The following is a 13,893-nucleotide window of genomic DNA, read 5'->3' on the forward strand; positions in this document are numbered from 1 at the left end:
ATAAAACCATCTCCAGAAGTCATGTCTTTTGACCCTGAAATACATTCCAGATGGTCTGGGAAATCACTGCATCGTTCCTCCAGCTTCTCATCTCTTGACAAGACTGATGCACGTACAGTAGAGTTTTCTGGTCCAATTTCTTTTATATTCTGTAAATTAAGGGAACTGTGGTTTCCTTCGTTTTCTTCTTTGTCTTCAACAATGTGTGGTTTTTCATGCACCATCTCAAAAGTAGTAGATGGTTTTTGATTCAAGTTTCCAACCTGTTCCGCTTTGTCTGAGCAGCCATCGGCAAGCAGCTTATAGAAAATATTTTCAAGTTGCAGTGGAACTACCTTAGATGTCATACCTCTTTTCTCTAGATCATACTCCATCTGCATTAATTCTTTTATCAATTCAAATGCTCCTGTAATTTTCTGGCTATACTGATTTTGCTTAAGTATATCAAGGAGAAGCTCAGGCTGAAGATTTGCGATACAGAACGGATCATCTCTGCTCTCTGCTCTTAGTTCTGGTGAGTTATTCATGAGGGAAATTCCAGTACAGTCACTAATCTTAGAGTCGTCACTGGGCACACCAGCTGCATCGTTTACCAACTGTGATGTGCTAACCCTTTTAATGAAGCTTTGAATTAACATTTCAGTATCTTCACAAGCTGAAGGTTCTCCAACCTCTTGAGAATTCATATGACCTTCTTTCAACCTACTTTTTAAGATGTCCTTGACATCCTCAACAAATGCCTGACATAATTCAGGGGTCTGAACCTCTTTTTCTTGAAATCCTGGAGACAAGGCTTGTTCTTCTCGTGGCTGTTGCTTGATTATTTCTTTCTCAAGGTTCATTTCTGAGAATGTGCAGTCTGTGCTTAAAGTGTTCCTGGAGTTACCACTTCCCATTCCAAGGCCTTCTACATTTCTCAGAGGCAAGATTGAAAGTGTGCTTTCCTTTCTTTCTGGTGTGAGTTGAGGCATTTCCGCTCCTCCTTCTGAGGTACATTCTTCAGTACAAAGGTCATTCTGTTGAGCCATCTCATTTAGAGGTGAGTCCTCTTGAGTCAGGGTTGCTTTCTCTTCTGCATTATCCACTCCTAGCTCTAAGTGTTCTTTCATGGGAGAGGAGGCTATTAGAGTACCACTTGGGATAGCCTCATGTGGCTTCAATACATCTTTTGCTTTTACATCTTTTGCGCAATGTTTTAAATAAGTAAACAGATCAAGTTCTTTCTCAGGTCCATCAGTGAGTGATTCATTCTCAGTCGTTGTATTCCCTTCAGACAATACGTCTGAAGTAATGTCACTGATCACTTTGGAAGCTGATGAGTCAAATATTTCTTCAAGATTCCCAAATGAAACGGGACTTTGACTCACAATTGTTTGCAGATTCTTTGGTTCATCTTTAAGAGCTACAGTTGTTTTTTTGAGGCTTCCTTTATGATTATGTCCTTCATTGGTTGTGATCTGTGGAAACGGAAACTGAGTAACTAAATCAAGACTCTCCCTTGTACTTTTACTAGACAAAAGTTTGAGATGTTTGTCATCTTCTACTTGACCTTCCATAAGCCCTTCTCCTTTACCTGGGAACATTTTATGAATGGATGTTTCATCTTCTGTTAGTACATTGCTTTTGTCATCTCTCTTTTTCATTACATCTCTTCCATTTCCTTGATGATCTTTATCAGTTACAGAGTCCACAGATGACAAATGGCTTTCCTCAGCAGGTTTTCCTATTAAAACAGTCTCAGAGCCAATGATTTGATCAGAAGGTGAATGAATATCAGTGTTATGTAAAATACCTCCAGGGCCAAAGGTGGGTTCTGATTCGGTGTCTTTAACGGTAGGCAGCAATATGTCCTTAACGGCCATCTCAGGACTCAACAGATTTTCTTTGCTTCTTCCAACCACCTCAGTTGTGTATTCTGGAAGGTTGCCTCTTTCAGTAACTAAGCTACTTCTACTACTTGGTTCTCGCTGTAAAACATTTACACTTTGCTGTCTTTCTAGAGAACTACAATTTTGCTTTTTACTCAGGAGAATCATTTCATTAATACTTTGATTTTCATGGCTGTTTTCCCTTTCTTTCATAGTGGCAGCACACAACTGGATATCCATCCCATCAGCCTCATCTTGGTACATGGTCTTTTCCTTCTCATCTCCCACTCCTTCTTCTTCATCGCCATCATCCTCATCATCATCCTCATCATCATCATCGTCATCATCCTGACCACTACTGTCACACAAATAATCCCCATAACTTTCTTCATATTGCATAGAATCAAAATGATCAGTATCAGATTTCAATTCTTGTCCAGTTACATACCCTTCTTCTTTTCTCCCTCCCCAACAGCCAGTGTCATCAAATTTTAATGAAGCACTGAAGCTATCTTCCCTTCCTACTATTTTAGAATCAGTCAATAAGTCAGACTCATCACCTTCTAGATTATCTGTACTTTCCCTTTCTGATTCAGTTTCCAAGAACTGTTCGTTGATCTTAGATGAGCCGACTGAATTTAAAGGTATTCTTTCATCAGAATCTAATTCAGCTTTCTCTATACCTATGAGACAATCCTGAAAAGACTGGGCTTTCCCCCTCACTCTTAAGCTATCAACTAGTGCCCCCTGAATCACCATAGGCTTTTCATCCTCTCTGGGAACATCATAAAAAACACTGCCAGGACAGACAGCCCCATCATTTTCCTCTTGCAGAGTGTCATAGTCCTCGGGTTGCAGACAATCACAATCATCACTTGCAAGAAGCAGAGAATCATGGTCATCGTCTTCAAACAAGGGAGTATCATAAAAATCATCGTCGCTATCAGTGTCTGTTTCGGTGTCCCTCTGCTGATCATCCGGTAGTGACATTTCATAGTCACCAGCACCAGCAGTTTCTTCAAGCGATGATGTGCCATAAACATGAGATGCACTGGCATTATCAGGGTCAGCTGTTGGTGTTACGGCAGCGCAGGAGTACTCCTCCGCTGTGGACTCATTTTGCATGTCTTCAGGTTTCTGTTGAGAAGCAGCATGTATTTTTTCATCTTCCCCACTAGTATCTGAAATAGCTTTGTCACTGTGATATTGTACCTGCAGATCACTATGAGCAGCATTTAAAGATTTTTGTCCACAGTGTTCTCCCTTCAAACTAACGTTAATAGCTGCGATTCCTAGAAACTGGTCTTGAGGTTTTTCTCCCATCCTTGGACCCAATAATGTGGACTGGTCATTGGATGGCACTGTAGAGGCTTCCCATTTATTTCCATTGTTCTCTGCGGCGTGTAAATCATTAAAACTTCCCCAATCATTCCTCAATTTATCATGACTTAATAAGGCACTCAGCCTGGGGGAGTAGTCAAAGACAGGTGACTCCTTATCTATATTACCTTCAGTCTCTGTTTCTTTCAAGTTACAGATGCTAATAGTTTTTGATTTCACTATGGAATTTGTTGTCAAATCACTTTCAAGGTTTTGCATATTTTTAGAATGACTGCATTCAGCTGCATGTTCATTTTTTTCAACTTGACTTTGACTTTCACGGTTTTTAGGTATATTTTCAGAGTCTGCAAGTCCAGACTGTGTAAAACAGGATGCAGAACTGAGAACATTCACACTAGATGAATTCTTAACTTTATGATCTGCTACCATGATATGTATCGGGTTTTCCGACTGACAAAATTCACTGAGCACATTAGTTCCCATTTCATTAAACTCTTCTTCTACGGCATGCTTTCTATTTTCAGGAATTTCTTTAGGTTTAGGTTCTCTGCAATGGCATTTGTCAAAACTACTTGGTGAAGTTATACTTTCATCCATTTCTTTACTTGGGGCATTATTCAGAAATACGCCAGGGAGTCTTAAGGCATCAATACATTCTTTTATGGGTGTATCTTCATCACATTCTGTACTACAGCCTTCTAGTAGCATACCAACAGCCTCATTCAAGTCTCCATCATACAGCAACAGCCTCTGCCCTGTGTTTGCATCCATGTAGCTATTAATCATCAAGTAAGACAGGAACATTTTTTTAGTCTGTTCTGAACTCTGAGTTGCCACTGGTTCTTCTCCATCAAAACTATCTTCTTCTTGCCTGTAATCATGGACTATAGAGGGTTGGAATTTACAAAAAGAGAGCCACCTTCTGGCATTCTTACAGGCTTCTAAATCTCCCAAATCTGGCATTTTATCGGGCAGTATTATACTTTTTAAAATCAATGTTGTGTTATTATCTATAATTCCTAACTGCTGCGCCACATCTAAACCGATGACTTGAGAAGTTTCTGGAATATAAAGAGCAGCTATTTTCTGCCTACCATTCAGGATTTTGTATGCCAATTCATTTGTAATCAACTTCTGCTGCAGGGAAGAAGACGCGGGAAATATTTCACCAGAGTGAGGCCAAATGAGTCCAACGTAGCCTCGCTGAGCCTCGAGGACCAAAAGAGCACTGCTCGAAGTTATTAAATCACACTGGACTGCTTCATCTACAGTTAGACGTTTGGCAGGGTTTGAGTGGATGATCCCCCCTGTTTGAACCTGGTATGTTAGAATGCTGTTAGCAGTATCTCTGTCAATCACCCCATCTGCCACAGCTTCTTCAACAGTCATTCTTTCACCAGAGTTGCAATTGATCAGACCTCCAGAAAAAAGCTGTGCACCCAACAACCGAAACATGGTTTCACGGTCTATGAGACCTTCATGAGCTGCCCTTAAAATGCTAATGCTCCTTCCACATTTTAAAGTTATTCTGCCTCCTTCTTGTGGCCTCACAGGTAGAAGCCGCAACCCAGTGTTTTCCTGTAAAATACTTCTTTCCATAATTTCTACTAAAGACACCTTCTCAGAGGTACATGGATCGATAAGATCTTTGCACATCTTTTGCCTTTCCAAGACTTTAGAAAATAATGCTGAGGAAACCATGTTCTGTTGGAAAGCCTTCTGGATGGTCAACTGCTCCCCTGTGACTGGAATGACTAGTGAGCCTGTGGACAGCAGTATCTCAAGAACTCTGATGGCCATGGACTCTGATATCATGCCTTGAGCCAGAGCATCCAGCACTGGAATTGTGGTGGAAGGCACAGCAGAAATAATCTCCTTTGCTTGATTCAGTTCTTTGAGTTGGCACAGAACTTGTTCATCAATGAGGCCTTGACTTTTGGCACCTCTGAGGTCAAAGCATTGCCTTAATTCTGGTGAAATTAGACCGGAAATCATTAGCTGTGTTTCAAGCAACCTTATTCCTGTGTCATAGTCGATAAGGCCTTTTAAAACTGCCTGAAAGACGGAAAGGATTTCTCCAGTTGTCTGGTCAATGGTGCCTGCAATCACTTTATCCAGCTGAAAGGAAAATACAAAATTCTCAGATCAGTCTGTGATTCAAGGGTAGGCAGGGTTTCACAAAACTTCATATGCATTTTTAAAAAAATAAATAATACACTTCAACATAAAAATCCTCTACTTACCAAGGCGTGGCAATGCTGTGAATGTTAGGCAGCTCAAATGCACAAGTGATCTATGTCAGTGATCTATTCAACAGCACAGGATATGATAAAAGCTTTGAAAACAACATGCATCTGTGAATTGAAAACTTAATATTGTGTACATTAACAAGGTTAGTGAAGACACAACAGAGTAAATGACGACAGTGAGAAAACAGAACACATACCTAGAAGGCAAACCATGCTTTCTGCAATTGGGTGAGATTAGTTTACTAACAGGAAAGAGAATACCAAACCCCATGCTATTGATGTTTACAGCATACAAACTTCTTTCTAGTAAAAAATAATAAACCAGAAAAACTGTTACATAACCCCAAAATATAAAAAATAGTGTGTAAAGTACTTCAGGGAGTAAGGGAATTGAATACAGAGATAACTTTTTGAATCCTGAATATTGTGAATATGTATTGTAAAGTTTTAAAATCTTAAGGAGAGGCTAAATTTTAAGTGATTTCTGTTAGATTTTAAGAAGATGCTAGGATATCTTCAGTATAAATATGTTCCAATTTTATTCAAATAAATCTTATGGATATTTCTAAAAATCAAACAAACCCCATGACACTTCAACGTCACCTTTAGACATGACTCAGAAGCTATTTTATAACATTATATTCATATAGCAAAATACCTAATGCAGCAGAAGAATGGCTTCTAAAGAGAAGAGTTAGAAAAATGAATGATTCTTTCCTTTTATCATGCAAGGTGCAGATTAAGATGTCACATAAACTGATGACAGCAAGTGTAAGATTGCAATTAATAACACTGAAATCTCCAAATACTTACATGAACTCCATGTTTTGCCATGTACACATTTCAACGTCATTTCTTTACCATTGACATTTATAGAATCATGCAGTAAAACTAAGAACCTTGAAATAGCTTCATGTTTTAATAATATTACCTTCTCCTCTACCTTTACATCTCCGGTGGTTTGTGGTTCTTGTAGTTGTTTCAGAGAGTCACTAAAGAATAAATTATAACTTTCTTGGAGAGTTTTCATTTGTTTTTCCAGTTCATTTCTTTCTTCATCTGTCAATCTAAAATAACCAGAAAGTATGAAATGAAGTGTGCAAGTCCTCAAGCAATAAAGATGATATATTAGGCTCGATGATTTTATAAAGTACTTTTCTAAATAAGTATACAATCATAAAGTAAAATATCTCATATACGGACTGATCGGGTCTTAGAATGATTGCATATGGAAATTAAGGGTGGTGCTAAACACATCTAGGAATCCGTCTGTTGCCTAAAAATGGGGACTGAAGGAAAGGGTACGAATTAATATAGCAGCACCTCTCTAGCATATACACAAGGAACATTAGTATTGTTAGTCCCAACATGGGAAAGGGACAATAAGATGAAACTTCTTGAAGCTGAAGGATGAGTAAAGAGAAAATAACATTATTCTCTGAGGTACAATATAAAATCATTCTGGAATAATCTTAAAGTGGTCAGTCGAAATGGGTTTAAGAAAAGGGTAGATTCCTTCCCTGTTTGAGGCATGAGCTGAAATATATAAAATGCCTTGTTGCAAAAAGTAGGACCAAAATATGAGAAATCAGGTTGCCAGAGATCTCAGTTAAGAAAATGGAGAATTTATTTACACACATTTTCCAAAAGGTAAGTCTCGGACAGTACTACTTATATTAAGACTTGGTTTGGAGTCTTCACAACTCACTAGCTACTGATCCTTAACCTCTCTGAACTTGTTTTCTTAACAATAATATATGGGGATAATAAGTACCTTTCAGGCTTTGGGTAAAGACAGGTTAAAGTGACTAAAAATGTCAATTACTTAAATTGCTAAATTTATAATCTCATGTAAATTTATAATTTCTTAGTAAACTACATTACTAAGTAAATTTGTGATTGAGTTCCATTTTTAAAATCTCAGCTAAAATTTACCATCTTCTATTTGCCTAACGTTTTTCAGACCACTTTCCTACATCAAAAAAAAAAGGTTCATGAAAACCAACATACTTGTCTCCATGTTTAGCCAAAAATATCTGCATGGTTTGAAGTGCCTCTGATAATTGTTCCTTCTTGGTTAATATTTCTTCACTGGAAATCTGCAAGGTAATGAAAATGCATTCATATTCTGCCCTCATAGAGACTAACCAACAGTAATTTTTAAAAATGACTCAAGTCTCCTCAAGACCCAAATGATGTCTATTTTCTGAGGGACCCAAGTCAATAACTCATTACTTATTATCAGTCTATGGGCCTGGATAAGAGGAGTGCTTTATATTTAGAATGCATAATTAAGAAAAGCCTTATTATTTCATAAGGAAATAATAATACAGCATTATATGGTTTCTGCATTTGTCCCATGCAACCATGAATCAGGCTGCCTTATCCCAGAGGTTCAGCACCGGCCCAATGTGCTTGCTCCTTGTGCCCAAAACATACATGAATGAAGAACACTACTCCCAACGAGTACCTTCCTTCCCCCACACTCCTGGATAACATGCCCCTTTTGAAAAAAATTATCGTGACAGTTTAATCTGTATGTCTGCACACCAAGAGTAAATAATTTTTATTGCTAAGACTTTCACTTGAGAAAGTTGCCTGTGATGGTCAGAGCCATAAAATTGATCTCTCTGAGGATAATAAGCAACACTTTCTCCTAATTTCTAGTGTATCATTTCTGAATACCTAATATCAGAAATGAATTGCCATTCTTTTAAATGATCAGAAATGAGAATGATGGACCAATGAAAAGGTCTCATTCCCCTTGATGTATTTGACTTACAATCAATTTCAAGTCTATTTTTCATGGTTGCAGGTAATAATGGGGCCATATTGATATTTTGAAAGACATTTATTATTCACATCAAATTGCCTTAAATTCTTTTATCAAGTGTTATTAGAGATTTATAATTTAGGCCACAGTCTGCATTAAAAAAAAAAAAAAGTATGTGTCTACCTTTTATGTCCAGTAGGTCTAAAACAGGCCTAGTAAAATTTTGGACAATTGAAAACTACAGAATGTGAAAATACCAATGGTTTATAATCCACGTTTCTCAAAAGAAACTATTGTCCTAAGACATTTTTGCTAAGCTCTTGTCCCTATTTTAGTTCTTTTCTTATTGACAAGAGGGGAAGAAAAGAAGACATTTTAAACTAAATATATGCATAATATTATTTTGAAGGTTTTGCATTTAAAACATTTAATGTAGTTGCTTTACAGTTTCTTGTTCCTTCCACACCATATGAAATATAATAGCAAGATTATGAGCGAAAATGGCTTTATTTCATTGAATAATCAAAGTATATACGCAGACTTAAAAACTTCAAGGGGAGCCCCGGATAAAGTACATCTGCCTCAAGCCGTAGGGATAATTAGACAAGACACTGAAGTTCCCCCTGCTCACTTATGGCAACAATGTCAGCTGAGGTCGAGTTCTGATGCGGAGCTAGCGGGGAACACTAATGATAGCTAATAGCCCCTAAAGTTTCCAAACGTCAGGCAGGAGCAGGGTAGGACAAGTTTTTCCAAAAAAAAGTGATGCTTAATTTAGCATACACATTTTAAAAACACAGCTGCAGTTCCAGTGCTGTCACCACCAGCAGCAGCAATACTGAAATTTACACCTTAACGACCAATGCCCTGAGAGCTTCACGTGGAGGCAGTCCCATGGACACCATGGAGCACTAGCACCTCAGAAGCTGGAGCTACCCTGCTAATGCCAAGTAGTTGGGGTACAGAAAATAGCCCACAGAACTAAAGAATTCATTTCGGTAAGGGAAAGAATCTAGAATTTCCAGTGATTGATGGGAGAACACTTCTTCATAAAACAAAAAAAAGGTCCAGAAAGGCACAACTAAACTCAAACCTCAAAAATGTGAATACCCTAGTTTGTATTTCTGTAATTCTCTGTTTTGTAATTCGTGAAGCTTTGTTTACATATGTTAAGAATGAGACGGCCTACATTTGTGATACGGAGGGCCTGGATTTACTCTGGGCACAAAACAGGATGCCTCTACTGCTGTTTGGCAATTCTCATCACAGTCATCAAGAAGCAGGTCTAACCATTAGGAAAAGCAGCACAACATATCCGTCTGATACTAATAAGACTAATATATATAGTTCAGGCTCTGGAATCAGAAACACCTTCTTCTGCCTGCCACGTACTGTGATTCAATGGGCAAGTTACTTAACCTATCTGGTCCTCATTATAAATACCTATAAAAATGGGGGGTAGGAGGGGGATAAAGAATTACACATTCTTTAGGTGGACTGTCATGTCAGTAAATTCTACCCACTATTATTATTATTAACCAGGACCTCAGAGAATACCTTTTGCTTAGAGAAGGGAGACTTCCCAGCCTTCTCTCCATCTTTCAACATCTTGCTGATATTTGACACCCATTTTTGTAATTCTTTGGCTTTTTCAACATGCTCTTTTTTTTCTTCTTCCAGTGACTTCTGGCAGGTGTGAGTAGTAAGAAAAGATATATTCTAGTAAATGACTGAGCTATGAAACTCATCTCTCCATAGAAAACAAGTGTAAAAATGTGTTTTCATCACACTCAGGTTACTGAGACCTTTTATTCATTTACTTAACCATGATTATCACGTCACATAGCAGATGTACTTCCAAAATGTTTATGGCAGCAAAGAAAGCTGTGACATTCTTCAATGTTCAGTCTACCCTCCCAGCTGGTCTCTCAATACGACAAATTTAAAAACTTGGTTTTATTCATGAAGCACTAGAAGACCTCTGAGTGGCTGCCTTTGCATTAGCAGTACAAACACAATTGTCTTGGCAGAAAAGTAGGAAACAACAGACAGCCGAAAGATAGAGAATGTGTACACGCATTTGGAAAACACATAAAATGAAGAAAAGTCTTTCCCCCTCTTCCAACACACAATCCAGTGATCACAGAGTCTAACGAGAAATGGGAAATTGTGGTAAATGTTTAATATGTAAAGAAGGCTACTACATACAGAAAAGCTAAACACTTTTTCATTTTTCAAGGCCATCTGAAACACTATCGCTACAGGGATGTTGGGGAAGAATGTACATCTCTCCCTTTGGTTCCACGGTGCTTTCTGGAGAGCTCTTCCAGGGAGCGTGCGGGATCCTTCAATGGATTCATCAGGCTGGATCCATTCCGTGATGCAGTTCTGAGGAAAGGATGCTCTGAACTTGTTGGACTTTAAGCTTATGCTGTATTCTAGGCAAAATACTTTTATTTTCAGTGTGGGCAAGATTGAAAAAACTCATCTCAAAGTTAAATGAAACCATTTTTGAGAGCAGTAAATCTTTTGTGATTTTCAATTTAGTCTCTCTTCTGAACCGTCAGCTATTTCCAGCCCCCCAGAAATAAATGTTGTTTTGAGTATGTGACACAATTACTAGACTGTATATTTAACTGATTTAATCATGCTCTGGACAGATCACATGAACTGGACTGCATCACTCCTGTGCAAAGTTATTTCAACTTGTTCTATTGTGACGAATAATAGAGGCTAGAAATCCCTGTCATCAAGGGTTCAGATACTTCTAAGAGTTTAAGTCCTGTGTGGAAATCAAAATCAGCCTTTTCTAATGCTTCTTTATATGTCAACTTTCTTTTTGTTTGGGGACATATTATATTTCTGACATACGACTTTTGATCTTTGAGGTTTGTGGCAAGGAAGACATCGATAATTCCGACTTGGAGAGCCTCTTCGATTGACAACCGGGAGTGACCCTGTGGCTCTATCAACCCCCCAGTCAAGTACTGAAACTCCAAACATCGGATTCCCATTTCCTTACTGATGATATTTGCATTCACGGCATCCACCACTGACATCGCTTTGTTCTTGACAGGATGGCTAATCCCCGTGATGACTAACTCACACTGTCGCAGCTGCTGGGCAAACCCCTCATCAACTAGGCCTCTATGCAAAGCTTCACCCACCCGGTACCTTTTGCCAGTAAGAGGATCAATTATCCCCCCTGTGCTGACTTGGGCTTCAAGGCATCTGAGGGCCGTAATCCGATCAATCAAATTTCTACGGGAGGCCTTCAGGACAGAGATCCTCTCTCCACTAGACGTCAGCCAATACCCTGCAATAGGACTATGCAAATCCTTCTTGGGAACTAACCGGCTCAGCAAAGAATCAGCAAGTTCTGTGAGTGTGATGAGGCCTTCCTGATACTTTTTGACCAAGGCTTTGTCAAGGGTTCCCTGTTCCACAGCCTCATTAATATTGAACTGTAATCCTGTTTTAGCATCAGCCAGCATATGAGAAGGATTCCCATAGGATTCAAAAAACGTGGCTTCCCTCCACTGGTACTGCTGCCCTGAGAGCTCAAGGTATGTACTTTTTTCTATTAGGTTTCTCTGGAAAGCCTCATATGCAGTCAGTTCTGCTCCTGACTTGATATCCACTACGGAAATCCTATGAGTTTTTGCTACATTGAGATTGGAAATGTTCCTCTCCCCAAATGGAAACAGAAGGCATTGGCAATCTACATCAAATACACACATCTGCAGTAACTCTGAATAATACAGAGCTTGCTTGTTATTGGGATTAGGAAAAACTCGTGTGTTGCTGGATGGCTCGTGTAAGAATTGTAGGATGGCATTGTTTAACAAGCCTTGCTGCAGAGCAATTTCTGGTGAGACACGCACTCCTCTTACTGGGTCAATGATGCCCCCACTGGCAATCTGGGCCTCTAAGATATGTTTACCTTTCTGTCTGTCAAGCACTCTATTTTCCATCGCTTGAAACACTGACAACGTCTTAGAATTATATGAATATCCCAGGGCTGCCTTCTCTGCCTCAAGGAGCCTAATTTTGAATTCGGGGTCAATAACTCCTTTAAGGATTGCATCGTCAACAGAATATGTCTGACCTGAAATGGGATCAATTATAAAACCTGTGGCAGCCTGTGCTTCTAAAAATGCTAAAGCCATCATTTTGTCTATTATGATTTTCTTGGCTGCGGAGGCAAATGAAATCTTTTCTTTTGTGGATTCTAGATAAAGCCCTGCAATCGAGGTGGCTTTCGTCAAAAACTTGCTAAGAGTTTTCTGAACGTCTTCAACAGTCTTAAGACCAAGTCGCAGCTGCTCAACTGTTTTCATGTCCAGAAGCTTAGCTTCAACCAACTGCCTGGCAGTCACAGTGTGCCGGAGCCCTTGGAATGTAAATTCATCATCCCTAACCGAACATGAATGGTCGCCATCAACGTTCTGGAAGGTCTCTGGTTCTAAGCCTCTCTTAAGAAAATCTCCTCTCTTGAGTCCAAACATCCATCCTTCAGTACTGGAACCGGGGCTCTTTTCTTGTTTTAATGTTGTGACTTCTGTACGCAAATCATACTGCTTGTTCTTAGCTATCTGTAACAGGAATTTATAAGTCGTTAAAAGTCACCTAAAGAACACTGTCACTTTACTCAATCCAAATATAATTCCTAGAAAAACAAAGATGAGATAACTAAAGAGAAGAAAAATTTCAAACTAAAGATGATTCAGGAATAAGTAATATATTTTGAAAGTCTGAAGCTTACTTTAGATGACAATTAAGGTATTAAAAAGGTATGAAGGTGAAGGGATTAAGAAAAAAAACAAACTCATAGACAACAGTACTATGGTAATTACCAGAGGGGGAGCGGGGTGGTGGGGAGGTAGAAGAGGATAAAGCGGGGATAAATGGTGATGGAAGGAGACTTGACTTGGGGTTTGGAAAACACAATACAATATCTAGATGATGTATTATAGAATTATACACCTGAAACCTGCACAATTTTATTAACCAATGTCACCCCAATAAATTCAATTTAATAAAAGAGGAGGGAAAAAGACAAAGATGAAATTTTTCCAGAGAACATGTTAGAAATTAAAATTAATTGCTTGGCTTTTCTAGCTTTCTTATGGGCATATCTTTTAGAATATAATCCCATAGATCTAGCATATAACCATTACATTCGTGTGTTTAATTTCACACATTTAAAAATGAAAGATTAATAATCTGTAGTAAAGATGCAGTAAATCGCTAGAAAATGATAGCATTGTTTCCTATCAGAACAACAAAAAGCCAAGCACATTTATCATTATTTTAAAAAATCTAGTCTAGCAGGGAAAGGAAAGGAGAGAGGAAACTTAACACAGGCAGCTGATTAGGTCTCAGGATCCAGATTATACCTCTAAGGGTGCCAAAAGCTTCACCAGGTCCACTTCGCATTTGTCCTCTTGACATCTCACCGGTGCCCTGGAACTGTACAGAGCTTGATCTCTTATCTTCTCTATTTCTGATAGTCTTGGCATAGGGTTTTTGTCATCAAAGGTTATCTGCAATTCAGTGCTTGTTTGAGAAAAATACTCAGAATAACACTGCTGGCTTTTCTCTTTCTCCAGCGGGGACTTTGACGGCCAGCAATGGGGATCCTTTTGTTCCACAACCCGAT

General features: G+C 38.8%; 1 protein-coding gene across 1 annotated transcript in view; it reads right to left on the reverse strand.

The window, feature by feature from the left end:
* LOC102755197 (dystonin-like) overlaps positions 1-13,893 on the reverse strand; it is a 172,493-nt gene that overhangs the window by 135,865 nt on the left and 22,735 nt on the right. Inside the window, 3 exon segments of the mRNA XM_015566826.1 lie at positions 6,390-6,525; positions 7,469-7,557; positions 9,789-9,917. Coding sequence (XP_015422312.1) covers positions 6,390-6,525; positions 7,469-7,557; positions 9,789-9,917 — 354 coding nt within the window.

Source organism: Myotis davidii, unplaced genomic scaffold (assembly GCF_000327345.1).
Source record: "Myotis davidii unplaced genomic scaffold, ASM32734v1 scaffold463, whole genome shotgun sequence".
In the NCBI taxonomy this organism is placed as follows: Eukaryota; Metazoa; Chordata; class Mammalia; order Chiroptera; family Vespertilionidae; genus Myotis; species Myotis davidii.